This window comes from Patagioenas fasciata, chromosome 9, assembly GCF_037038585.1.
Source record: "Patagioenas fasciata isolate bPatFas1 chromosome 9, bPatFas1.hap1, whole genome shotgun sequence".
NCBI classification, from domain to species: Eukaryota; Metazoa; Chordata; class Aves; order Columbiformes; family Columbidae; genus Patagioenas; species Patagioenas fasciata.
Window position 1 is genome coordinate 11908112 of NC_092528.1, and position 26781 is coordinate 11934892.

General features: G+C 38.7%; 1 protein-coding gene across 2 annotated transcripts in view; it reads right to left on the minus strand.

Annotated features, from left to right (window-relative positions):
* Nucleotides 1-555: 555 nt before the first annotated feature.
* The window catches only part of SLC25A36 (solute carrier family 25 member 36), a 31892-nt gene continuing 5666 nt past the window's right edge, over nucleotides 556-26781 (minus strand). Inside the window, exons 2-8 of one of the 2 annotated variants that reach the window (XM_071812445.1) lie at nucleotides 22133-22303; nucleotides 18295-18372; nucleotides 15653-15753; nucleotides 9091-9135; nucleotides 8214-8280; nucleotides 5413-5702; nucleotides 556-4667 (exon numbers count right to left, since the gene is read on the minus strand). In XM_071812445.1, the coding sequence (XP_071668546.1) occupies nucleotides 4474-4667; nucleotides 5413-5702; nucleotides 8214-8280; nucleotides 9091-9135; nucleotides 15653-15753; nucleotides 18295-18372; nucleotides 22133-22303 (946 nt within the window). In that variant the 3' untranslated portion in view covers nucleotides 556-4473. The remainder of the gene's footprint in view (nucleotides 4668-5412; nucleotides 5703-8213; nucleotides 8281-9090; nucleotides 9136-15652; nucleotides 15754-18294; nucleotides 18373-22132; nucleotides 22304-26781) is intronic. The other variant, XM_065844180.2, reaches the window with a different exon arrangement.

The window sequence follows — 26781 nt, forward strand, 5'->3', positions numbered from 1 at the left end:
ACAGAGAGGGGAAAAATGCAGCACACAATCACCAAACAAAACCTACATACACATTTGCAGAATATCTTCAGACTTCAGATCAAACACCTACTGTTAGGAGAAAAAGTATCTAATGTTTCAGATTCAAGGATTTGGTTATAACTGCACATGCAATTAGGTCTGAACGTTTTAAGGAATTACTGCCCTTCATGTTGTCAGCAGTGGTTTGTGCTAGCTGGCACTTTAAATGGACACAAGTTCTCTGATCACTAGTTACTGGTTTCTCAGTTGACACTGAGTTCTCAGTAACACTCAGTTCTGCAGCACTAACAGCATACAAATCCAACTGCAAGAACATACCCAACTAGTTTAAGTCAGCTATGAACTCCTCCAAAAGGAACATATTACAGGTACAACACAGATACATTATTTTCAGCTTGACACAAGGTAAAATGATTCACTGGCATCTCCTAGTGAATTGCTCATTTTTAATCACAATTGTCCAGGCACTGGTATATACGAATAACAGAAAAATTAAAAGGTTAAAAGTAGTGTAGTTTAGCACAGAAGGCAGCATTTGAATAGAAGCACGTCATTTTAATTTGCTTTGAAGTTTAAAGCAATCCAAACAAAAAACAATATAAATACAGAGTAAATGCACATAGTTTACTACATGTATGCAAGAATAATAGCAAACCTCACGCGAGCACTGAAGTATTCTCCAGCTGTCACTTGTGAGCGTTTAGCTATGACTCTGAGGGCATCATTATGTTCACATATGCAGGGTAGGCAGACTCGCTTAAATAGAACTGAAAACTTACATAACTGAGTCTCAACAGACAAAGTTGAACAAAGCAGTACATTTACCTAGGCACACTTCAGTGGTCAGCTTGTTTTCCAAATTTAAACAGTTCAAACAGGAAGCAACATTTATCAAGGCTCTCCAATGTTTTGTCTCTGGAAGCATTCTTTTAAAATGCTACAGTCTGAGGAATGTTACAAATGTCATTATAAGAACAAAAACAGAATAGCAGAAACTCATTAACAAACACCTCAATCTGAAAAGAAATATATGGAGTGCATTAAGTAAACAGGGAACTAGACAGGAGCAATATCAATATACAAGTGGACAGGTTGATGTTTCAGTTACAGTTAAAAAACCCGCAAAAAACTCCATAAATCCCTAGCATAAACCTACTTAAAACAACATAGGCCAGCAGATCAGCAATTCAGACAGAAACAGATCTATCGGCCTGAGGGCTCAGCCCTCGGCAAAACACAACTCCTGTTTTCACACTGCTCTACAGGGACCAGAAGGGTAATAGAGGGGCTGAGAAGTGTGACTGCATTCAGCAAATTTTTTTTAATGGCTTTCAAAACTCGGGCCACCTTGCCGTGTCCCCCCAGCAGCCACAGCCACTGCTGACACCCGCAGCCCGCCTGCTCCCCTGGGCTCCAGTGCCACCTCCTGACTGCTCGGGAACCTGCAGCCTCACAGCAGCTCCCGAAGCAAATTAACAGCTTCTGTAACACTGGAATTTCATGTAGGCAAGGGAAATATGAGAAAACTAATTAACAACTGAGACATGCGACTCCTTTGCCTCTAGCACACAAAGGTGTGACAAGTACACTACATTCAAACAGACTTCAAGATGACCATCTAAGTTACAACAAAGTTCAAATGCACTCCTTTCAGTTCTGTAGTTGAAGATATTACTCAATGTAGCATCTTATTCCCTTTGAGTTTTTACAATAAATATCAAGAAAACTACATAAATAACAAAGATCTTTGGGAAATATTTCAGAGGTAACTTTGTGTGTACTGTCAGATTAAAAACAACAGAAAAATCCCCCAAAATTTTGGGTTTATGTTTTGTTATGTAAAGCAAGCCAAAAAGATCACCCCTGAAGTTTAAAACATTGCTTAAACACCCATTAGAAAGTCAGAATAATAAGACGATTGTCTATTTTTAGGTGTTGTCTCCCATATTCAACTGTCCTTGTTAACATTCCCTACTTGTCAACTCCCAACCAAGGCGCACGCACACACACAGTACCAGTGAATTAATGGAAGATGAACACATAACGAAGGGAGAATGTAGGCAATAAACAGAGGAGGGCAACTCACATGAAGCCTGGGCTAATACAAATGTTAGTTTTATTCAAAGCTGAATACCATCATTGCCAATTTAAATTTTGGTCATGACTGAGTAGTCTGGGTAGCCTGAAGAGTAATCCACTTTCTACAGAACAGAAATTGCACCCTGTTATCTGAACAATGGCATCACAGCAGGACTTGGGTCAGAACCATTCATATACCAGACTTTTCCTAGAGATATCACTAGAAAAAACCCACTTGAGAACACACATTTAAGCACTCCTCTCGTTTCTTTAAAACGATCAAGTTGACCTTTGGTCCTATCACAGACCATGCCTCTCTGTCTTTAAAAAACTATGATAGGGTTGTCCAAGGCAAAGGAAGCCAACAGAGCTAAGCCTCCACTGCAAGGTTGCTCTAGACATTATAGGCAGCTTTTCAAAGGATGAGCAATTAGTACAATTACACAAAACACTCAAATACTCTGACACTGCATGGAGAACATGACAAGGGTCAAAATAAACAAAAGCAAATGAGAAAAACCCAGACATTGTTCTGTAAGTTTCAAGCTTTCACAGCCAGCCTACAGAACTACTGCAACAGAGATGTTACAGATCTACAGCATAAAATGTTTTATCCTGCACAGCTTACACAGAAATCAAACCACATGCTTTGTTTAAAACCAAACTGCATGTTCTGAACACAGTTCGACTACAGATAACCAGTAAGTGGAAGAAAAGTCATAGGCCAGAAGGCAGCCACAAAGTGCATAAGGAGCCATTCATAAAGTCAAGTCATTGCACACAATGCCCAGTTTGAGTGGACTGAAGTACCAGATGGGAAGAGTTGATGGCACAGTTCTGTCCGCACCAGCGCGGCACCATTTATCTGTAGAAAGCTACTGCCCCCAATTTATAATTATCTTCCTCAGAAGGATCATGGATGCAGACTGAAAAGTACTTCAGGTACAGATAAAAGATGTGTTTGGAAAGCTGTACCACCTCTTGAAACATTAAGCTTTTTATTTTGATGCTCCAGCTGTATTTTTTTTTGAAAACTCTGTCAATTATTGCAGAAAAAACTAGCTAAGCCTCACTGCTGAATGCAATGCATTGCTTTGCAATTGGCTTATACAACAACAAAACAATGCCTGAATATTCAGACGCTATGGAGGACAAGGTTTTACACTATCAGCTGCAGTTCAGTACACAGGCTCAAACTGGGAGAAGTGACACACCAATTACAAAGGGAATGCTTACGAGAAAATCTCAATCACAATTTCCTCCATCGTTCTGTGCAGAGGCTGTCTGCACTGGAAACATCTATCTCAACTTCAACTGCTTTCTGCTTGCCTTAGCCATGGTGATGTGTTCTCCCCCTGCACTCCCACATAGATACTGATAATCCAAGTCAGGATTTGCCTGACATTTTAGGGTAATACAGCTTGGTCTTAGGTAGCATGAAAGTATTTGAGTGAATCCTGTCTTCACGAATTATAGGCTGGACTAGTTGAGATTTCTCATCACATTAAAAATCCTTTAAAAAGTTTTGAAATTGCATTCAGCAAGTTTCTACTTAGCTATGTGAGGGATCTGACAGATTGGCAAGAAAATCAATGATATAGGGAGCATATTTAATAGGTCTCTCTTACTTATGGAAGGAAAGTTCCAGAAAATAAAAAGGTCGATGCAGCAGAACTAGAAATCCACATACACCAATATTAACAGATTGATAACCTGAAGAGTTCAACAATCATATCCTCTCACTAACCTAACACCACTGCTCAAACTTCAAAACACACCCCAAACCAAGTATCTTTTGTAGCAAAGAAATAACTGTGTTCTGGGTCCTGCACCACATTTTGTCTTGAGGTAAAACATGGAAAACTTTACACACTGACTGCTACCTCAGTTTCTCTACAAATCTTGAGAACAACTGAATTGAAGTTTCAGGTATGGAAAGGTATGAGAGCACTGTCTTCTTCATTCTTCCAACAGGTTACTGGGCAGTACAACAAAAAGGATGTAGTTGAGAGCAATCACTAACAAGTGAATAAGGCTGCCCAAGAATATATTTTACCCCCCAACCTCACCTATCAGGTCTCTGAAGATGACTGAATGACCTTGTCTAGATTGACAAAAACAAAGTAACAATTTTGAATTAAGAGATGTATAAAGGCATTCTGTACAGGGCAGTTCCCATGTGTCACATTGCCAAGAGACCATACAATAAGGCATAAAATTATTCATAGTTGCCCACAATCAACCTTCTGTTTTGTCCATAGCTGCATGTTCCTGATACAACTTTCCTTTCTCCCACCACATTGGCATTGACATTCAGTGGTCCACTCCAGTCTTTCAGTCTTCTACTTTCTTCTAGGAAGCCTTGTCACGCTGCTATCCATCAAGCAAGTAGACTACTGCTTCATATGTTGACATCATGATAGCCGTGTTTGGAATCTGTCTGACCAGATGTGTAGTTAAACCTCGGTAGAGGGATCCATACCCTTCTTCTCGCACAAGCAAAGACAATGTCTGGAAGAAAGATCTGTATTTTGTTCCCTCTTCTCTTAGTCTTGTTCGTACAACCTCTGTACAAAGAAAAACCACAGTGGTTATGTTCACCACTTTTCATTATTGTTTCCAGGAACCAGTTAGTGATTTCACATTAAAATGCCACCTTTCCCCCTCTCCAAGGTCTCAGTCTCAGAAAAACTCTTTTAAAAAAGGAGGAAGATGGAAAACAGAGAAGCAAACCAAGTTTGTGTAAGAGGAAAACATGTTAAATTTTTGGCAGTATTGCCTATCTAGCTAAGCAAGGCAAGTTCACTTGCTTAGTTAAAATCCAGAAGAGGACTCTTTGGACTTATTTTTAGCTTGGAAGTTACCACTAATGAAGTACTCGATCCATTAAGAAACTTGACGTATAGACAACTACTTTGCAGGAAAATTGAGCGCAACTGAAAATCAAACTAGACAGCCTGTTTTCCTAGAAGGGGGACAAGAACTTCCTAGCAAATTATGTGCAATGGCCGAGTATACAGAGATTCCAAGTGAAAAAGGACCTTTTCCTTACATATTTTGGGCCATACCCTGGCAAATCCTTTGGAAAAAAATAAACATTGCCTAAGAAGGGCCTGTGCTAGCTATACTCTTAAAAATGCTTTCATTTCTGAATATTATGCTCATGTTGACTGGATGAATCTGATGTAAGAAACTTTAGACAAAGAAATAGTTCCTGAGGAGCAAGTGAGCCAAAGCCTGCTACAAATATCACTGAAAAGACTCCCTTTGATCAACTGTATTCAGGCTCTCAGCTGTACACGCCCCACTTACCATGGGGATATGCTATTGATGTTGCACAAGTTTTGGAAGTGGCAGCAGCCATCATCATTCCAACAAAGTCCGAAGCTTCTTTTGCCGCTTCATCCTCATTGTCCATGGCAGAAGCAGTCTTATACTCCAGGAGTTTTCTCTTAATACTCTCATAAATAACAAAATGAATAACAGTCTCGGATATGCCTGCGTAAGATGCCGACATTCCTCTGTAAAAGCCTTTAATACCATCTGATCGATAAACTTTTCGGACACATTCAAATGCACTCATTCGCCTTTCTCCACGATTTCTAAAAAGAAGAGAACAAGACAGACATCAATCTGGTGCAACCTGCAACTAGAAAATAATAATAGTAACAGTTCTGCTTGAGTGACAGAAGCACTTAGGAAACATCTCACTCTGATGCAGAGGGGCTCCAATTCAGAATCATATAAGAACACACAGAACTTGAAAGTCTCAAAGGCCTTCAGCACTAACCACAGGTAAAGCATTACACTGAATCTAAGCCAAATGTCACATATTGCATAGACAAGTTGGACAGCACTAGGCCTCCCCAAGTTGTACAGAATAAAGGACTACATTGCTTGAAAACAGACGCTCAAATGAACTGTCAGCGTGAGCGTCTCATACAAAAAAAATGACCATTTTCTTCTGCATAATAAGACTATTTTCTCTATTTTTTTGCCTCAAACAGCTGCATAGCACCGTAATTTCAGTGGCTAAGTTCAAACAGCAGGCCTTGCAGCATCACAGCTATCAGCAAACAACTGACATATCCAAAGGGATCATACCAACCAATACAACAGACTTCGATGATTTGATTCAACTAAGTCACTGAAGATGTTAAGGAAAGTGGTCATTAGACATGACTGTATCAAGCAATATTTGGTAAATAAAGTCTTATTCCTCTTTTTAGCTTGCTTACTGAATTGACATGTGCATATTGAAATACTTAGCACACTATACGCAGCTATGCAAAATCATTACAACACTGCATAAAATCTGCCTCACTGCAGCAATGAGCGCAGGCACTTGAAGCACACACATTCTGCCAGCAGAGGTCTCCCAAGGGAACAAGTCACAGAATAAAACAGCAGATAACCTTTTAAGAAGTTATAGTAATTCATACAGATACTGTGTCAAAGACAGTAAGTAGTATGATGAGACACTCGATGGCAGAATTTAAGTCCCAATGGTTTGAACCTGCAGTACCAGACAGAAATGAAACAAGGTACCAAGCACAATTAAGAGAGAGTGGGCACACACGGCTGCGGATCAGATCTTCAGTACACTAGGTGGCAGAGAACTCAGGCACTGGCATTGATTTGCTGGCAGGCAAGAGAAAAGAGGCAAAGAACAACTGGTGAGAAGAGCAGGTGGACCTACAGCTGCAGCTCCAGGGGGACCCCAGTCCCCTGGACAGGGGCACAGACACATTCTGCTTTAAGACCTTGTTCTTCTGATGCTCAAGGTGCATCTAGTAGGTGCATCTTGAAGGCCAAAGCAATTTCACTTTGGAAAAAAACTACATGCCTTCTGCAGCCCTTACTGGGATTAGAAGAATTTTTGAGAACTCCAAAAGCTCAGGTCAGAATAATCCTGCAGGCCAAGCGGTTTTATGCCTCTAATCACAACTGAATTAGAAGAACTAAGGCTGCAGTATGTGCTAGACTAGCCCACGTAATTGCCATGTCCTACCCCAAATGAGAAGATCCTTCTTCAGGTCTCCAACATGAACAATGTGTTTGATAGAATGTATAGAAATAATGTGCACAAGTAATCCATCATTCTCCTTAATTTCCTTAAAGCCCTATAGTTTAGGCAATTTAACTGATTAATCAGTGATAAACAAGCAGAGGCAGAAGATGCCATCAGGTTGCACATAAGCACTAAAACCCCCTGGAATCAGTTACGGAATTATTACCCCAATCTCGCAGTAAAACTAGCTCTGGGATATACTTACTATGGTCACCTTGCAGCTGCTAATATGCCTGCTAAGAGGAAAAATGTTAATATGCACTTAATACAGAAAGTCCAATAAATCTCCAAAGTAGGAATACATGGCTTGCTAACATATTTAGAATGGCTGAAGAAAGAATTTTATATTGCATGCTAAGTTTTTAGTAAGAAAGTCTATAAAATGAACAAGACAGTTGCATTGAGACACTTGCATCATAGCAGCCTCTCTCTATGGTTTTAAATAGATGGGAATAGAAAAGTCTTTCTTCCTCGCTACTTGCATAAAACTCTATCTGATTACAAGTTTCGTAATATTACTGAATCTATTACAGAAACTACTTATTACATCCAAACAACTTCTGTTGCCTATCTGGCTTTCAGACAATTCCTGTGTTCTGATCCACGAAAGCAGTCTTCCCCTCTTTACAAGCTGCAGTTCTGATATAAAAATGAAATGCAGGATGTTTCAGGCATTTTTCAAAACTTTTGCTAAAAACTTAAATCCTTATTTCAGGAATTTTTAGCTCAACAACTAAAAACAAAGATAATGCATTACTGAAAGAAAATGCAAACATATGGATGGTAGAACATAATTTTAATGAGACTGTTAACCTTGTAGTTCATTCAAAATGTGATGGTCAGTCTAATCCAGTGCCTCAAGCATCCCTCAGAACACAAACTAAACAGAGAAAAACGAGTAACTTGGAGATAGATCAGCATCAACTTTCTAATTCGAAGTGTTTGATATTTAAAGAATCATTCCATTTTGTGATGCAGAACAGACTCTCAACTTTCAAGCAAAATCTTACTACAGCAGTTAGATTTCCCATGGTTACTGTACCTTGCATCAAGCTGTAATCGTGTCTTGACTAGCCAAATGGGATTAGTTGTTGTGATCGCAGTAAAACCTAAAATATTTAAAAAGAAAAGTTAGATGTGATAGTATCAGAAGAGCAACCACATCTAAGTTGAAACCCATAAAGGAACAGTGGATGCAAAAACTCGGACTATACTGATTTTTAGGAAGTACCCATTGTAGCCCTTCACTGATATTTCACAAATCCATAAAGCCAATAAACATTTAGCTTATTTTTTTAAATTTTGCATCAATACTGACTAAGTTTCATTCTTAGCAAGAGACATCACATGTAAAGTAAGCCCAATTGTGTACATTTCCCTACCTATCTAATCATACCAACACCACAGAATAGCAAAGCTAGCTACACTAATATTAGCCAATTTGGCAAACATGTCAATAAGAATGCATTGCAGATACAGCTGTAGCAATTTGAGATGCTATAAAACATTGTGTCAATTTAATATGCCACCTGAAATACAATCCGAGTTTAAAAGCATGCAGTCTGAATAAGTACTACTTTTGGTGCAGTTAAAAGGCATGTATTACTGTAAGTTAAGAGACCTTTTAATACTGAACTATAAAGAGCAGTTAAATTTGAGTGCTAATGTTTTATTTAGTATTCAAAGCAGAGATTGTTGGTTGGCCTAGGAATACTTCTACAAACATATGAGGTTTTAAATTGTTAAAGTAAATAGTATGACTTCTAACTATCCAGACATTCAGCAAGTAGTCAGGCTTGCATAAGGGCAAAGGGTCATAGCTTTAGGATTTTCAGTCCACTAAAGAAAAAGAAAAAGAAGAAAAAGAGAGAAGGAAACAAATTAAAAAAATAAAGACAAGTATTAAGAATCATTCTTACTTCCACACAACTGTGGAGAGAAGAAGAGCAGAGTGAAAGGCAGCTCTGGAAAAAGAAAAAAAGGAAAAAAAAAGAGGCAAAATAAAAACCATCTAGAGTTGTAATACCACACATGCACCATTAATGAGGTGTCATGTCTGCGTGAGAGAAAAGGAAAAGGGAAGAGCTGGAACATGGCCAGGCAAGAGATGACAAATTTAGACACTTGCTAAGTGACACACATCACTTTATATCACTACAAACACATGCTGCCCTCCTGCAAGGGAATGGACCAGGGGGTGGGAAAGCAACACAGAGTTACCTTGTTCAGTGCATTCTGGTGCACAAAACTGATACAACAAACAGGCTATTGATAAGCTTGTTTATGGAGATCATTAACAGCTTATATCTATTTAGCAGAACTGCTTGCATACATGTTACTTCTGTTTAATCACAATCTACATTTACATTGCACACAAATGACTGCAATACTCAGAGAAATGCCAGGGGATCTTAACTGTTTTAAGGTTTGTTCTACCCCCACCCCCAAATCTTAAATAACTCATTATGATTTTCAATTACAGTTCTAAAGACAAACTACAAGGTTGAGCAGCTACTAAGATTTAGCTATATTTCTGTGCCAAAATAGTAAAAACACATTAGAGATTTCAGCTTAATTGTTAGATTAAATAGAATTTAAAATTGACTTAAACCTCTTAACTAAATAAGTTCCTGTGGTAGATTATAAAGGTTTGGGGTTGGCTTTTTTTTGATACACTACTAATTTTTTAATATACCTAGGTACATATATAGCCCTCCATATGCTGGCATGAAATCCTAACAAGCCAGAAGTGTTTCATATCTGCATTTCATGTAGGTAAATAATTATGTAAAAACCCAAAGCATCAGTAAACTACTCTGCCATAACAAGGCAAGGGATGTTTTTAAAACAGATTGCATCTGCGAAAAAGGTTCTGCAGTTCAACTAGCCTGAGCCCTTCTGACCTGTCACTTCATGTCACAGAAACGCCGCTGATTCCAATGGCACTTGATCCTGGGTTGAACTAATCTGAAAGGAAGCCTTGTTCTTGCATTTTTTCATTTCTTTATACTAGCACTAAGAAACCTTTAACTTTCTTTTACTTCAAAACGTTTCCAAACCTTTAGTGCAGTGGAAGGCACTAGAAATGCACAGGACTGCAACAAAGGCTTTGAGATAAGGGGTGGGAAAGTCACTGACTTCCCCTAACCAACACATTTTCAAGGAAGGACTTGCCTCTAAAACCCAGAATTAGTTCTTAAGTGTATCCTAATTATTAATTACAAGTGAACAAGACAAAAAAACCCCTTGCATTCCTATTTTAGCTGCATGCTTTGCCATTTTGTTAGTGCTAGGCTGCATGCTACGGCACTATCTGTTCAACCTTTTCTCCCTCCTAGTAAACCCCCCAAGAGGTCTCTATCTCCTAAATCTGGCCCAGCAGCAGAGCCCCAGGGGCAGCAGGGACTGTGGTCACCCTGGGAGGAGGAGACCCTGGAGGCTGCCAGGGCAGCCCCTTCTACCTCAACTTCAACTCCCTGGGTCGCTCTACACATGATTTACCACTGTAGGATCAGACACTTAGCAACAGAGCCAATTTTTTTTTCCCCTAGGGCTGTCAAAAGTGCTAAATTTTGTGACAAGTTCCAACCAAAGCTTTCAAATCAAAGAGTCTTCAATAATTCAGGTTTCAAGATGAAACGACTACAGCTCAATTCTTACAGGTAATGTAGTAAATATAGTTAGCGGAAGAAGAAAAATTAAGAGTTGTGTAATTCTGACACCAAGGAAAGCACTCCAAAAAAAGAAACATCCCATTTGGGATCTTTGATAAGCTTTTCTTTTTAAAGGCAGAAAATCTGTAGCAAAAGTACTTGTTAAAAAGTAAAGGTGGGAGACTTTCAACAACTGCTATAAAGCTCTACCAATTATTTCCTTTCACCTTTTTTCTTTTTAGAAGCCTCAGTGAACTTCATAATGCTTTAAAATGCTTATCAACGTGTTGTATCCTCAATAATAATTATGGATTCATTAGAAGTGTAGATCGATCTGGCATCTCCAGAAACTCCTGTACTTTTCTATGTCTTATTTTCTTCTACAAAATTGCATCCCAGTTTCAGATGGAAAGAATTACCTCAATCTATTTTTTCAGCTATACCAGCTAGTGACAGGTAAGATCCCAGGTATTCCTATTATGCATCATATTTCAAAGGTTAGGATTTTTTTTATCTATAAGCCAATATAATTGATACAGACGCATGTGAATATGGAATGCTGAATTAAAAATCCAAAGTAGTAAAATAAAAACAAATCAAAAGAGAAAACAGAAAAAGACAGAAAGGAGATTATAAACATATTTAAAAAGAAAAAGAAAAGAGGCCTTTGAAATAATGTGACAATACAGACTATCAGCTGCAGCATTTTAAAGGCAGCTCTGGGACACAAAAAACCCCAAAAGGTTTTGTTTAATGCAGTAGGAACTTCCAATTAGCCAGAGCTAAGTAAAGCAGCAGCTATCAGTGAAAGGTATTTTTCACCTTTCCCTGAACTGCCCAGAAAAAAAACCCAAACAAACTCTGTTAACAGAGTTAAGGAGAAATGATGTCTTTGCACAATGCACATCATCCGAGTTCAAGATCATGAAAGTTAATTCCCCTTACGTTGTTTATTTAATAGATATTACAAACCCAATGTGTGGTTCTTACACTAGAGGCTGCAAGAGACGCTCAGTTCAGTACTCACGAGGTTTAAGTTAGTCCATATTTCTGCAGGAAGTGACCTGCGGATGGGGAGCATGAGATGACACGATCTCACTCTTTTCACAGGAGAAATGTACAGTAAATGCCTAAAATAGACACAGGCTTTTCTGTATCATAACAACAAGCAGTGACCTCATCAGACACATGTGTACAAATCGAATCCCATTGGAAGGATCTGTGAATTAGTTATTGTGAGATCTAACTCTTTTCAGGTAAAAGTTTAGGAAAAAAGAAAGAAAAATCATCAGAACAGGCCACAGATATTAAAATAGTTGTGTAAAATGCACTGAGTACTGAAATTTCTGCTCATTTGCAGCAGTTCAATTTTATATCTCCAAATACTTACCCATATGTCAAATATACAAGTGAACCCTCCTTCCCTACTGCCTCTCAAAACATCATTCAAAGAAGCTAGCCTTGTCTTAAGGCTGAAAAAGCAAAATAGATGCCTTATGAAATCAAACTTTCTAATATCAGTCAGTGAACTAAATATTAATTTTATTTGATACTACTAAAAAGGTACAAAAGTATGGAATCTCTAAGCAATAATGTAGTCCCATTTTTTTAATAAACAAAAAATAAAAATCTACATTTGTGTTGGTTTGCCAGCAGAGTTCTAGAAAGAACAGCAATAGCATGCAAGGCAGTTTTGCAGCAGATCTGCAACCATGTTGTCTGAACGAGGCTGTGAATCATTCAAAAGACAAATCAGAAAGCCAGACTGGAATCAAGCATCTCATTCTGTTCTCCACAGGTTTTATTACTCTGTGGCAGAAGAGGTTGAGTAAGTGCAATAAGAAGGCAGAGTTTATAGTGAATCTGAGAATTTAGCCCACGTTTGAAATGTACACAGCTAAACTATTTTCACACAAGCAAATGCTCTCATTCTTCTAGTATGCTTCAGATGCAGTCACTGTCCAAGTCTGCAAAAATAGAACCATGTAATATGCCAAGTAGTGAGCAAAAAAGATTGCCCAGTACTTCTTCATGTCAATACACAGGTATTTTAGGTATGAAGGTGACATGAATTATATGCTGGAAGCTAGCACACAGCAAGAGAACATTAAACTCTAATTGCATAAGGCATCAGTTACTATTATGTAGCAAAAGTCATCCTCCTTGGGGTAAAACAAACTTACTAAAATTATCTTAAGATAAAACGCTTTGTTTTATTGAGAAGGAAGAATCAGGCCTGAACCCAAAAATGCTTAAAATACTATACCTCAGCTTCTCACTCCCAAGAATGCCATGTGCATAGAATAACCCTTGTTTAACATCATCAGCCTAGCCTGAGATACTTACGTATTAACATGATACAAGTCAACAGTATTTAAAGTTGACTAAAATTCACTATTTACAGTACTTTCATAAAATAGTAAGTTACAGATTTTTTAATCGTATTCTGGCATCATTATTGTATTTTGAAACCTACAGGAGAAGCTTTTTAAGTGCAAACACCATCTCAGGCTCATTACATTCATGTAACAGAAAGGCCATATCCAAACTAAAACAACTCCCCTCATTTAAGACTGAGTTACTCAAATCCTTACTGAAACCAATGGCAGCTGCAAAAGAAAAAAACACCAATACTGATTATTTTTTGCTAAATGTTAGAAGGGTTTATCCACCTTGCCCATTTTGAAATCTTAAGCTCCAAAACAAGTATTAAAGTGATCTTCTGTGTTAACCTGTTTAAGCCAGCCAATTAAGAGCTCATGTTTGATCCTGTTCCTGTTATTTGGCCATTTTCTTAAGGTGATTTGCATCATACCTGCAAGGTTTGTATTGCTGTAAAACTGTTAATAGCTGGTTTAAGTGCATTTTTCTGAAATATATTAGAATTACAAAAACAAAGTTAGCATGTTGCAAGAAAGTACTGTTAATTTTAACTACCATCTTTTTTTGTATCAATCAGAATACCACCAGGACTAAGTAGTGAGAAATTGTTTGTCAAAGAACCCTCTTTTAAAGGCCTTCCAGAGAACATCTGTAGGATACATTGCCAAGACGTTTCAAGAGAAAATAAGTTCTGACCCACATTGAGCATTCTGTTTCACCGGCTGCATGTGGTTTAGAAATACAACTGCAGAGCTAGGTAAGTGTGGAAAAGAGCCACAAAAGTTGTTCAATATTAAAACTTGCATACAAATGTAAAAAGAGGCCAACAGTAATTAAGGCTCAAATACATTTACCCCAGTCTCATGCAGATGTAAGTACAAATGCACGATTCCAGCCTTCTGGAAGGGAAGCAGGTTAAGAAGCAGATACAGAACTCCCTGACCAACCACAGTCTGTCTGCAAGCATTTGGGAAAACTCACTACAGCACATCACCATAAATGTGCTTTTCATTACAGAATGAGGGCAGTCCCTACAAAAGATAAGGAACCTTTGTTTGCCTGCAGCACTGCATCAGTTACCCAGATTGTCTTCACCTGAGGACAGAACTGCTTCTACTGCCCATACTTCCCCCCCCCAAATTTAAAGACAGTTTATCCCCCTGACAAAGAGCTGAAGACAATTCATTTATCTTGGAGCAATTAACTGATTAGGATGAACTTTTCATGAAATCCCCTTCTGTTCCATTCCCCATGCTGTTCACCTACAAACAAAACACACATTTCCAGGTGATAAAAATACTGCATCATCAGAGCCCCTTATTCTACCCATTTAAGATAAAGCAGCTCTCCTTACATTTCTAAGATTTAAAACTGCCATCACATTTCTCATGTGCTACAGAAGAGCATTAGAGTGTTATTTAAATATAAAGCTAATGTTGCTTAAGTTTTCTACGCTGTATAACAATTTACTTGTATCAGATCATTAGCAAGTATTAAATAGAAAACTAATCCTACCCATTATTCTGACATCACCTTTGACAGTCCATTGAGATTGCTCATACTCACATTATATACACTGGTTGTAAAATTTGACAGGAATTAAACTCTTCAACAGCCTACCATATATATGTCAGAATTCATCTGGGAAGTGTCCACAGTCCATACAGAAAAAAACTGTTTAAAATTGTTTTTGTGTAGGAAAGACACAGGCAACAACAGGTACAGTGCTGCCAGCCCAAGTTTTGATTTCTCCAGCACAGGTCATGGCCATAGCTCAGCTCAGCTGCCTTTAACTCCCTATGTTAGTGATCCCAAAGCACAAACACATATCAAGCAACGAATATTGGTAGCTGCTAAAATATACCAAAGTTACACTGCAGATATAAAACAGAAAATCAGTTCCAGAGATGAAAATAAGAAAACTTCAGAAGTCTGCTCTTCTACATCACTTTAGTGGCAGAGCAAGCTTCACACAGAATTGTATTTGAACAAAGGAGGAGGGAGTGTTACATATAATTTATACAAATATCAGTAGGCATATTTCAGAAAGACAAAACTACATCAGATACATAAATTGATGGTAAAAAAACCAAAGAAGCATTAAACCAGAGTCCAGTGCAAACAACATAGTTTATAGCTTGCAGAGCAAAAAGTTACTATTTTGAGAGTTTTCATTTTACATTTCACAAATCATCAATTGAAAAAGCAGGCATGCAAGTTTTCCTAGAAAAGACTGTGCACACACACAAAGATCTTCATTAATGCTAAGTGTAAAGTTTCATGCACATATTCTCTAGATAGGTTGTTTAATGAGAGGCCAAAGAAGGTAACCACTACAAAAAGATCATTCAATCACTGAACATTTTCTGGGTTTTTTTCCACATTTATTGCCACCTCTCATTTGTAGATGAAGCCAGAATGAGGCAAAAAAGTTACAGATCCTTACCTGCCACACCAGCTGAAACCATGTGTACCTGGGTAGAATCTGGATTGAAAATACTGTTCAACTTCTCCTTGCAGTTTGAGTACGCAGCAAAGTATATAGCTCTAAAATTAGAACCAAATCCAAGCCATGTTACATTTTATGTGTTGATATCCCTATAAGCAGTGCCAGTAACTTGACTAACTCAAAATGTTCTTGGTTCAAGTCTTACCTCCTCAGTAAAAAACTACTAGTGAAACATGGTATTTCTTTAATAACATATCAAACTTGTTCTAAAGGATCTAAACTCATTTCAGTTATAACAATTTCACAAGAACTAGCAAGTATGTAGCTTTTCTTTAAGCCAAACAGCACACTTAATATTTATAATATTCTAGCACTTAAGATGTAAATACAAATAACTAGTAGTCATAAATAAAAGTTTTAAATGCTAGAACAGCTGTGAACCTGGGATTTGCATTTTGGTTTAGTTCTGTATTTAGAATAAACACAGATCTTCTCTGAATACACTACCAACATGTGTACACTTGTACTATATTCAAGTCTGTGGGCTAGTATCAACACAAAGCAAGACATAAAAGCTAGTGTTCCAACGCAATATATTAAGAAAATTGCTTGTTTTCACTCATTAAAGCTAAAACCCCTTACTTTTAACACAGATTACATTCACAAATTTAAGGTTATAACTCAGTTGTTTGGGGTTTTTTGTTTTTTTAACTTACAGACACCCCTCTACAAGAGAAAAAATGAACATGCAAGTTTTCATGAAAAGATTATTAACCTCATTAGCTGTGAAAACATGTTTTTCTTTATTATAAAAAAAGATAAAGTGCTTGCTTCATGGGTGTCACTTCTAAAATGGAACCTGAAATCAGTTAAGTATACTGGATGTGTTATGAAACGTGCTTCTCTACAGCTTATTTAAACAAACAGCTGCTGTTAAACCCACTTAGCTAATGCTTAATTGAAATGAAGCACTGGATGAAGACAGAGCCAGCCAGAGGGGAATGAGGATCTGCTTATTTATAACACTTCACATATTATATCAAATTGACATTTTTAGTATGGGGGAGAAGAAGGAAACAAGTATTTCACCCATGGGAGGAAGGGAATTTTAAGATTTACCATAAAATTTACTGAAATGGAGTTTTGCAATTGAAGATATTTTTCTTTGAGGATAGTAACTTATAAAATGGAATCCATTGCTATATAAAAATTGCTGTTAAATTAACATCAATGTTGAACATTCAGCCCTGACTGGACTATCAAACAAAAGGCTCTTCAGGTAAGTGCTGATAACTCACAGGTGTCAAAAACAACGAAAGCTACTGGCATTCCTTCGGCTTCTCCAAACAATATTAAATTAACGATCACAAAATACCTCAGGTATTCCCAATTCCCTAAAAAAAAAATCTGCTAAAATAAAACTATTCCAATTCCTGGATTATGTTTTCTTCTTATTTATGTAGAGGATCTACAGAACACCACCTCACCAGTCAGATCTAAGTAGAAGACAGATCAGTGCTGAATGGGAAGTCCAGTTTAATACAATTTTCCAGAAGAACCCAAAGACCTTAAACCAGAATAGTTCAGATACTTTCCTACTGGGTGTGCAGGAAACACGAACGTCTTTTCTTCAGACCAAAAAATAATAAACAAATGCGGGGCACTAAGTCAAAGGAAGAATAAAACCTTTGTGGAATATAAGAGTCTGCATAAAGACTCTTCTCTTAAACAGAATAGAAGGGAACAAAACTGGGCGAGAAAACAAATACAGCCTCACCCACGATTAAGTGGCAATATTAACTTTACGCAACTGTGTTTCCATACTCTCCCTTAGGTGTTCTCCTATTTTTTTGACTGAACTTAGGCTAACACTTGTACGTAAGAATCAATTCCAAGTCTGGAATAACCTCCCCATCGCTCTGACCAGCAGCACCAGCCGAGCAGCTGGAGAATCTGTGCTGGTGTGAAGCAGCTGACAGCAGCAACACTGCCGAGCACAGCGATTTACATCCTCGCGGCAGCAACACCACCGAGCACAGCGATTTACATCCTTGGCCACTGCACTTTCTGACACTGCCCCAGAAGCCTCTGAAGCACACCCGCTGCTGGCTCTGCTTCCCCTGAGACAGCTGGCAGTGCGTAACCCTACCCAGCCTTGCCATTTTTGAAGTTTCAGAACAGGCTTCCTACAGCAGGGGACAGGGTCTGTGCTTTACTGCAATTCAAGACCCACTATTTTGAGTCACACAATTGCTTCCTGAAGACAAAAGATTAACCAAGAGCTAAATCTACCTGCATATTCTCAAAGGTACAAACTTGTTTACATGTGCAATTCCTTAAGTGTTTTCCTTCTTAAATGGACAAGACTGCATAAAGGATAGTGCACAATAGTAAATTCTATTATAGTAGTATATAGGATATGCTGGAACAGTTGGTGCAGGGATGTGGGACTGGAGCTGTGGAGTATATGAGTAGATCAGTTTTTCAGACAACAAAATTACCCCAGGAACAAAAGGTTATTTGAAATATTTACAACTCCAGATGTAAAATTAACTTCATGTAAACCTTAAATCCCTTAAATAATGTACAACAACTTATATTTCAAAATTATTTCATTTACTGGACATGTTTGTATTTACCTGGAAGGAGCAACACCTACTAAATTAGGACCCAGGCCTCTGAACAGAGAACGAGGACCTTCCTTTTGCAAGATCATCCTAGGAAACAAAAAAGTGGTAATATTGTAACATTCACATAAAAAATAAGGAATACACTGAGCACCGTAAGTACATGATTTTAAGCTTTACTCTGTGTAAAACTTCCATAATAACTGAAAAGCAGTATTTACCACAAAAAAATCAGTCATTTCCTAGCATCAGCACACAATGGAATTCCATTATTGCTTGACATACCATACAAATCCAGGAATTAAATACAGAAGTAAAGCCATATGATGTCATCACAGACTTACTTCAAATCTAGGGACACATACATACACGGAGCTATGCATCATCAGAAAGTTGAAGTGTCCTTTTATTGGGGAGAAAATACTAAGCATGGAAATGTTTACACTCCTCTAGGTTGTAGATTGTTCAGGAGACAAAAATATTTGTTTCTACATTCCTTTCCTCACCTTTTAGTTCCCAATGTTTGGGAACTTTTGCATGGGAAAGACAGGGTGAAGGGCAAGAGAGGAGAAGGCGAGGGACTGATGAAGGTTCAGTTACAGAAAGTCCTCTGCCTTCAGAGAGCAGCTCGGGCAGATGTCAGCTCTTGTCAAGCCCAGGTTGAAAACCATTATGCAGCAAGATGCACTGGCACAGTAAGAGGATATCTGTTAATATTCAGTTTTAGAGAAATAAATCCATCCAACAATATAGATGCTAATAAGATACAGTTTTTAAACAAGTATTGTAGGACATGGGAGGAGAAACAAGGCCTATGTGCATCCCATCACTGCAAATTGCTCTAGCAATTGCTTTAGAACCAGATTATAGTTCTTAACTACTTCACTAGATCTTGCAAAACAGAACTCTGTGCTTACTGAATTACAAACACTGGCCAATACACACATAGTTCTGTATATTTCTTCCTCAAAGAGAGATTCAGGTTAATGGCAAGTCAATTTCTCAAAAGCAAACTACCCTTGTATAAATGTCTATTTTGTTTAGCATTTACTATCAGAAGAAACAGGTGAAAGCCATCTGTAGCACTGAAAGATATTCCAAACCTATTCAGGTTCCCATCACTACAGTTCTGCTGCTAAATCAAACGGAAAGTTTACATTTGTTTTCAGTAAGCAAAAATAAAATGGCAGTTCTGCACCACTATTTACAAATGCTGGTACATAATGTGTCCAGCAACACCCTACCCTCATGTCCATAACAACTACACAGGATTTCACTGTGTGGGTAGCATTGCTCCACAGCAATAATTGGAGTATTGATCACATACTCAAAAGCACTCTGGAAATACAAGTTACTTAGACTGTCATCCTGAAAGCATTTCTAATGCTTATGGAATGTTCAAAAAAATCTAACCATGTTCCAGAGCTCAGCATGTGCACAGCATCAGATTACAGCAAAGCTGAACCCAATTAACATGAGCTGTGTCCACTTAAAACACTACTTAAAATTCACTACCACCACAACCACATGCATTACACACATGTATATGCACATATAACATAAACATGTATACAAAGCAGCAGAAACCTCAGTATCTGAAGAGAAACTTAAGAGTGAAGTGTACCAGGTCCATTTGTTTCCTCTGGATCTATAGTGTTGCAAGACTTGACAGAACAGAGAGGCTGCAGCAGACAGGACTGTAATGACTGACACTCACCTGCATCCACAGACACCAGCTGGAGGAGCCCCAGAGCCTACACTGAAAATATGACTCAACCTTTTTGCATTAAATACCAGATCTCAGAGCCTGCACTGTTTATCAAAAGGAGTAAATGGCAAATCCATGGTTGGAAGAGCAGCAGAAATGTCCCATATGGCCTCAGCTGACCTGCTTCTGTCACATGGGGAAGTTCACATTGGGAAGCCAGTCAGATTTCCATTATCAAGACCTCAGGTTCAAACTCAGCAAGGTTAGTTATGAGAGGCATCCGCAATATGATACACACCACTGATATTTAAGAATAAGGGAATTCACTTTTGTTGCCAGAGAATGCAGTCACCTGTACCCATTCTTTTGAGCTTGTTTCCTGACAGAGATGCCTTTGAAGTCACCTCTGTAGTGCTTAGAATGCAGAAGTGATTCCACAGCAATCAGTTAACTGAAATTCTGACGTAATTTGCCTGCCTCACCCTACTTTTAGACTGAGCACTGTGAGTCTTGGAGCACTGCATTGAATTTGGTGTGAGGAGAGACAACCAAACCCTGATACCAGAGTCAGAAAAATGTCAAGTGACAGTAAAGGCATTGAGAATAACAGAGGGATAAAGTGTGACTTCTTCACTAACAGCCTTGTTCCCTTAACCAAGTATTATTATGTCCTGCACCTACATATTTTATAGTTAGTCTATTGCCACGTCATTTGGGATTTTTTCATATTTACTGTATTTAAAGAACCTTAAACCCAGAAAAGTTACTTGGTATCTCCATTGTTTGATACTGACCTGGAAGAAAACACATCTAAGCAAAGAACAAAAGCAGCAGAAGATACACATTCTTGTAAATACAAGCAACCAACATGTCTAAGAAGCAGAATTTAAAAAAAAGAAAAACACACCCATGAAGTTCATCACAGACTACATCTGTCTGCACCTGCTTCCTGGGAAGACAGTTATTTTAGGTTTTCTTTAGGTCTCAGGGATGGGTTTAAAGCATAGCAGGCTTCTAGCAGAGGGGCACATGAAACAAGTCTCTGTTCCTCCTATTTATTCAGGTACATTTCTAATCAGAAGATAAATTCATAACTAAAGTGTTTTGGATGAAGCTCTCTTTCCTTGTCATAATCCTTCTTTCCCCCATACCTGTTCCCAACACATTCACCCACCAGATTCTTACACATAAAAAGGCTCTGAATCAAACCTTCCACGATAGGAACTATCTTCTATTCAAGAAGTTATTTGGGTAAAACCTCCATTTAAGTAAATCGTAACTAGATTAAGCCTAAATCCTACACTGCAACTGCCAGAAGGGGCTCTCCACAAAGCTACTCAGTGATTAATGAGGGAAAGAAGAGAGCTGGTCTGAGTCTTATCAAATTCTTTCTAATGCAAGCAGAAGTAGCAGGTGCTTTCTAGAGGAAAACTCCATCACCAAATACTGAAGGCACCTCCCCATAACTGGTCTGAGGCCCCCAAAGCAAAGTGAACCCTGCCTGTGGTCTGTACTAGCAGTTTAACTGTGCTTGTACAACTTTTCTGCTGGCTACTGGGCATCACAAGCACTGGTGGCAAGGAGAGGAAACGCAGTCTCCGTTCAGCAAGGTGCTGTGCAAGCAAAACATCCCAGATCACAGCAAAATCTGGCCTTACTTGTCACACATCCACCAGAAGACACCAAAAGGCAGGAAGGGTACTGGGTAATAAAAGTTGAGAGAGAGACTAAGCAGCCGAGTTAATTTTCATAGGGCTTCTTGCCTCCATGTTCAGCAACACCTATGATTTGGACACAAAACAGTTTAAAAGTCTTAAATTAATGCTTTTTCAGGATGAAAATGGAGTCTGGCACTTAAGTGTTACACTGCTCTCAGTGAGTTCTGGGGATGTAGTTTGGAGCTGTGAATTGTACAGGGTATATATGCTCTGGCTAATTCAAGGTACAAACTCGAGGATGAAGAACATTTGGAAAAGTGGAATGTGAAACTTAATTACAATTAAAAGGCAAAATATGGAAAGTCACCTCACAGTAGACTGATAACAGACATAAGAGTCTGAATCTTTCATATGGATTTGTCCAACACACCTCTCCTCCTCCGTCCCCATAATGAATCAAAATCCCAGTAACAACCACACTCACTTCAAACAATGGAGGGGTCCAGGAGAAACTCTAGTGACTCGATTGACAGTAGCACCATTCACAGTGTTGAGATGAACTTCAGATATATAGAAAGTCACAGAGGAGGACTGCAATCGTGTTTTCACAACTTCCAGTGGACATGTCAGAATTGCACCAACAGTACCTCCGCATCTGCAAAAAGAAACAGGATCATCATATTCTTAACTGCAGTGAAACTGAAAGATATATTCAAATCTAATTAACATTATAGTGAACACAGTCAAATTGCAAAAGGTGAAGAAATAACTGGAACATGCATGACAATGCTACAGTTATTTGCTCTTGAAGGCAAGCAAACTTAAGTCAGTTTGTTAACCCCACAACTTGGAGTGCTAATGTCAATAGACAAAAATATTGTTTCCTAAAGTAGTGAAGGTGCACAGTCTTCAGTACATGTTGTTCAAATCAGTTCTAGAAAATAGCTCACTATGTGAAATGTTTAACTGCTGATAAATTTTAACTTTCTCTGAATGTTTAGTGTGCTCCTGACCATGAACATGGTGCCAAAAATCCTTTGTGGCAGAAACGTTTTATGTACTGTGCACACAGGGCTACATGTAAGAACCATGGCGTGGCAATTGAGTAAAATTAAAATATTGATGAAGACATCTTCAAAACTGCATTTGTATTTTGGGCATTGTACCAAGAAAGCAATGATTCTCCAAGTGTTTCCTAAGTTCTGTCTATTATAACAAGACAGACTAGCTACTGCGGAGTACAACCTGGGAAGACAAAAGAGCACTCAGTGGCTAACCAGATGAAGACTTGCAGATTTTGCTTCAGGCTGCCACTTGTTTCTGTGAGCAAGCCAAGGCAAATTGTGCACGACTTGTGCTGACAGTGGAGTTACTCTCATTCTGCTAGAGCAGAAGATATCCAAGAATGTGCTGCCTTTCAGCAGCTCTACTCAGAGGATTCTTCTCATGCTTGATCATAACCAATTTATTAAGATCTACACTATCTGTTTAACTACGATCGCATACAGCCTCCAAGGGAAAAGTATCAAATCCACAAATTCCAAGGACATCCCTAAATTCCTTGGCAAGTGCTTCCCTTGAACCTTTTCTGAAATCAGTATCCTTAGCTTTGTAAGACGTCCATCTTAAAACTATGACCAGGACACTATATGCACCCTTTCAAAAACAAACACTCACCACAACCACCACCCCGAACCCAGATTTAAATTAGGATATTTATTATGCTACTAACAACTCAGTCTGATCCACTAATAAATGCAATTCATACTAAATTATTAGGGCCCAGCATTCCCTTCTCCGATGCAATAACTGGAGTTGTTGTTTGATTGTAACAAGATAATTATCAGCTATTTAATTGTGGCATGAGAGGCTCAAACACCCCCAAAACCTTTAAAGAGCTATAAGACTTGTTCGACTGAATTTTTTACATAACATCATCCAAAATGCAAAGAAGAGTTCAGTACAAATTAGAAGTAACAAGACTCAAGATCTCTTATAAACTTTCAGAAGAATGTAGCTTTTAGGCTGTTGTCTCTGACTGAAGAGTATACCAGAAATAATGGTAGTTGTTAGCAGAGCACTGCATACTAAAAACCTAATGTTTATGTGAATTGAACTGACAATACCAAGCAGCTGCAAAGTAGGATAATGTTTGATGACGTTTACTTAATGCTCCATTTAAACCTAGTGGCCTAGAGGTATCCTATTACTAAGCCTAAAGGCATCTTGTCCCACTCTAACTCCAAGATTAGACTGAAGTCTACTCTTTTCCAAGTTTTAATTAAGAAAATGAGTTTCATTGTCAGTCTGGAAAGAAGTGTTCTCACAAGAAGACTGCACAGTCTTCCAGTGTGTGCTGTACACATACAGGAACAGACTGATACAGCTTCCAGAGAAGCACATTTAAAACATCTCTGAATGAGCAACTCACTCTTTAATAGCAAGCTATGAATAGAATTTTTAAAGTAAGAGTTGCAGGAGGAGACAGACTAGATGTGCTAATATTTATTTTAGCCAGTGTTGGAAGCAGTAGGAGCCTGTAACACGTTATAGTTCATGATATGGATACTACATGAGAACCATGGGCAGCCAGCCCTGAAAACAGCTTGACATGGAGCTTTAGAGACTGAGCATCAAGACCAAAAGCAAGTTGCTGCATTTCCTGCAGTTCAAGGGCAGACACTGCTATATGGCACCATGCCTGTGCAGGCACTGTAGGCAGTTGGCTTCAGAGCTTATTTCCCTTCTTGCAACCCCTCTGTTTCTGATTCCCTCCACCCTACTCTAAGTTCTTTTCACATTTGATTTTTGGACAGGTTCCACAAGCACTTGCTTTCAAGCAACAGAAACAGCAAGAGAAAGCACATGGTATTGTTTATATTAATGAGATAAATACTATGGAAGGGGGAAGAACAGAAGAGGAAAAAACTTGGCCTGCATTCTTCATCGGGGCTTGGAATCTACAGCCTTTAATGCTACTGGCTCCACAGCTCCATTGCACTGGAAAAATTTTCCAAAGTTGAAAATTAACACCAAGCTGGTGCTGTGTCTTGCGTGCTCCCCTGCACCACATCCAATCACCACAAGGGCCACTTGTCTGCAACAGCACTTCTGTCAGACATCCACTGTGGAGCGGTTAGAAACACTCCACAACAGTTGAGGAGATCACTAGGGAAGACACATAGCTACTCAAAAGTCTCCCTACAACAAGTGCTGTTCAGTGATCACCAGCTGATATAGCAGCAGCCGGCACTATTTCTACATGCACCATAAGGAAGCAGCAGATGAACCACCTCCCTTGAAGAACAGAGCATCCTCTGCCTGCACCACATTCTGCCATTCAAGTAATTTCAAATAATCAACACTCTTGGCAGTTTCTTACTGTTGTGTTGTTGGGTGCTTGGTTTGTTTGCTTTTCTTTAAACAGTTTAAGATGTCTCAACTGCACCTGAGAATATTTTGAACCTTTTCCACCATCTGTTGACAGTTTCAATTACAATTCTCCTCTGTCACCCATCTTTGAGATCTGAAATTGCTACTTACAAATGAAGAAAGCAGGGAAGTGCTACGTGGTCCTGTATTGCTCACAAACAAGTCTTTGCAAAATCCCCAATTTTCACTTCTGTCAAAATGTAATACCACGCTCTCCCAGCCCTCAAATAGAGAAAGCATCCAGAATCAAAGGAGTGAAAGAAAAAGTCCTCAAATGCTGAGGAACCAGACCTTGCTCGGCAGTCTCAAGATCCGAGTTTGAACTGAACTGCTGAACAAAAGCATAATCCAAGGAACTACACTGATCTATTTAGTTCACTTAAACTTCAAGATAAACACTGCAAGGCTTGACAAAAATCTTTTTATGAGAAACTGTCAGTAAACATAGCTCCCAGGTAAACAAAGAAGAGAGATAATTCAATAACTACACATCCTGTACAAATAAACAACTTCAAGCAGCACACCAGCTGTTCTGTCACCACCATCAATGACAGTGTATTTTACTTAGAAATGTATTTCCGGCCTTGCTTATTTAACACATTACTGGAAGCACTGTGAAAGGGACAGCTACTTCTTTGTGCTCCAAGTCCTGGCAGGCCGCTAACAGGCAGCCAGAAGCTCCAGCTTAGCCCCAGTGTTCCATAAATTGCCAGCAGATTGCCACCACCTCTCCTGCTGCCCTCTGCACCAGCTCAAATTAAGGTGTTTTGGTGGGTTTTTTGTTTGTTTGTTTTAATTTTGTGGCTTAACACAAATCAGGGAGTAGCAGAGTTTGGTAAAAAAGTTTAAGAGTTAGAAAATTATTAGATTTCTTCTCCTCAATAACACAGGTGGGATTTTGTAGGCTACTTAAGAAATTTCTGCTCTGTAAATGTACTCTGGGCTTCAGCATCTCCAGTCACATACTAGCCCCTGTGACTTGTGAGAACACTTAAGTACTGTGTAACATTTTGTCCAGGGTTAGATGGGTTTCACCTGGTGGAATGAGTAGGTGAGCAAATACACTCCTGCTGACAGACTATACACTGGAAGTGAAGAACCAAAACCTGAGACACTCCTGTGTCTGAATGTTCACAGCAGTGTGTAAGGAACGCTATTCAGAAGACCACTTGCTTATTTTACCTATCCTAAATTTGATGTTTGCCTCTAACTTTTGTCTACTACAAGCCTTTCTCAGCTTTGCCAATTGAGTATGAGAAAACCTTGCAAAGCTGACTTTCACCATCTGGGAAGACGGCAATGCTCTCCTAAACTGCAGCTTATTCCAGAGAACACACAGAAAACCCACACCAAACAAAGAAGCCCCAACAAAACCCAAACATTTAATTTGATCCCTAATGCGCATTTAGAAGTCCATCACCTCACCAGGTTAACAGAAGCAAACCTGGAACTATTTGGGTTTTAAACTCTGCTAGAAATTTAACACAGATACAGTATTGACAACCGCTCTCCCCAGATAAACCTGTATTGTTTGTAAGACACTGCAAGGAAAGAAATATGCACATACTTCAAAAACCTAATCCTGTGTGGCATTCAAATCCCAGATTCTATTTCCAGAGATGGCTGCACAAGAAGACTTTCTTTTATCATCTGCCATTACCTTACATCCCTGCAAGTAAAAGCAGAGACAGCTCCAGCATA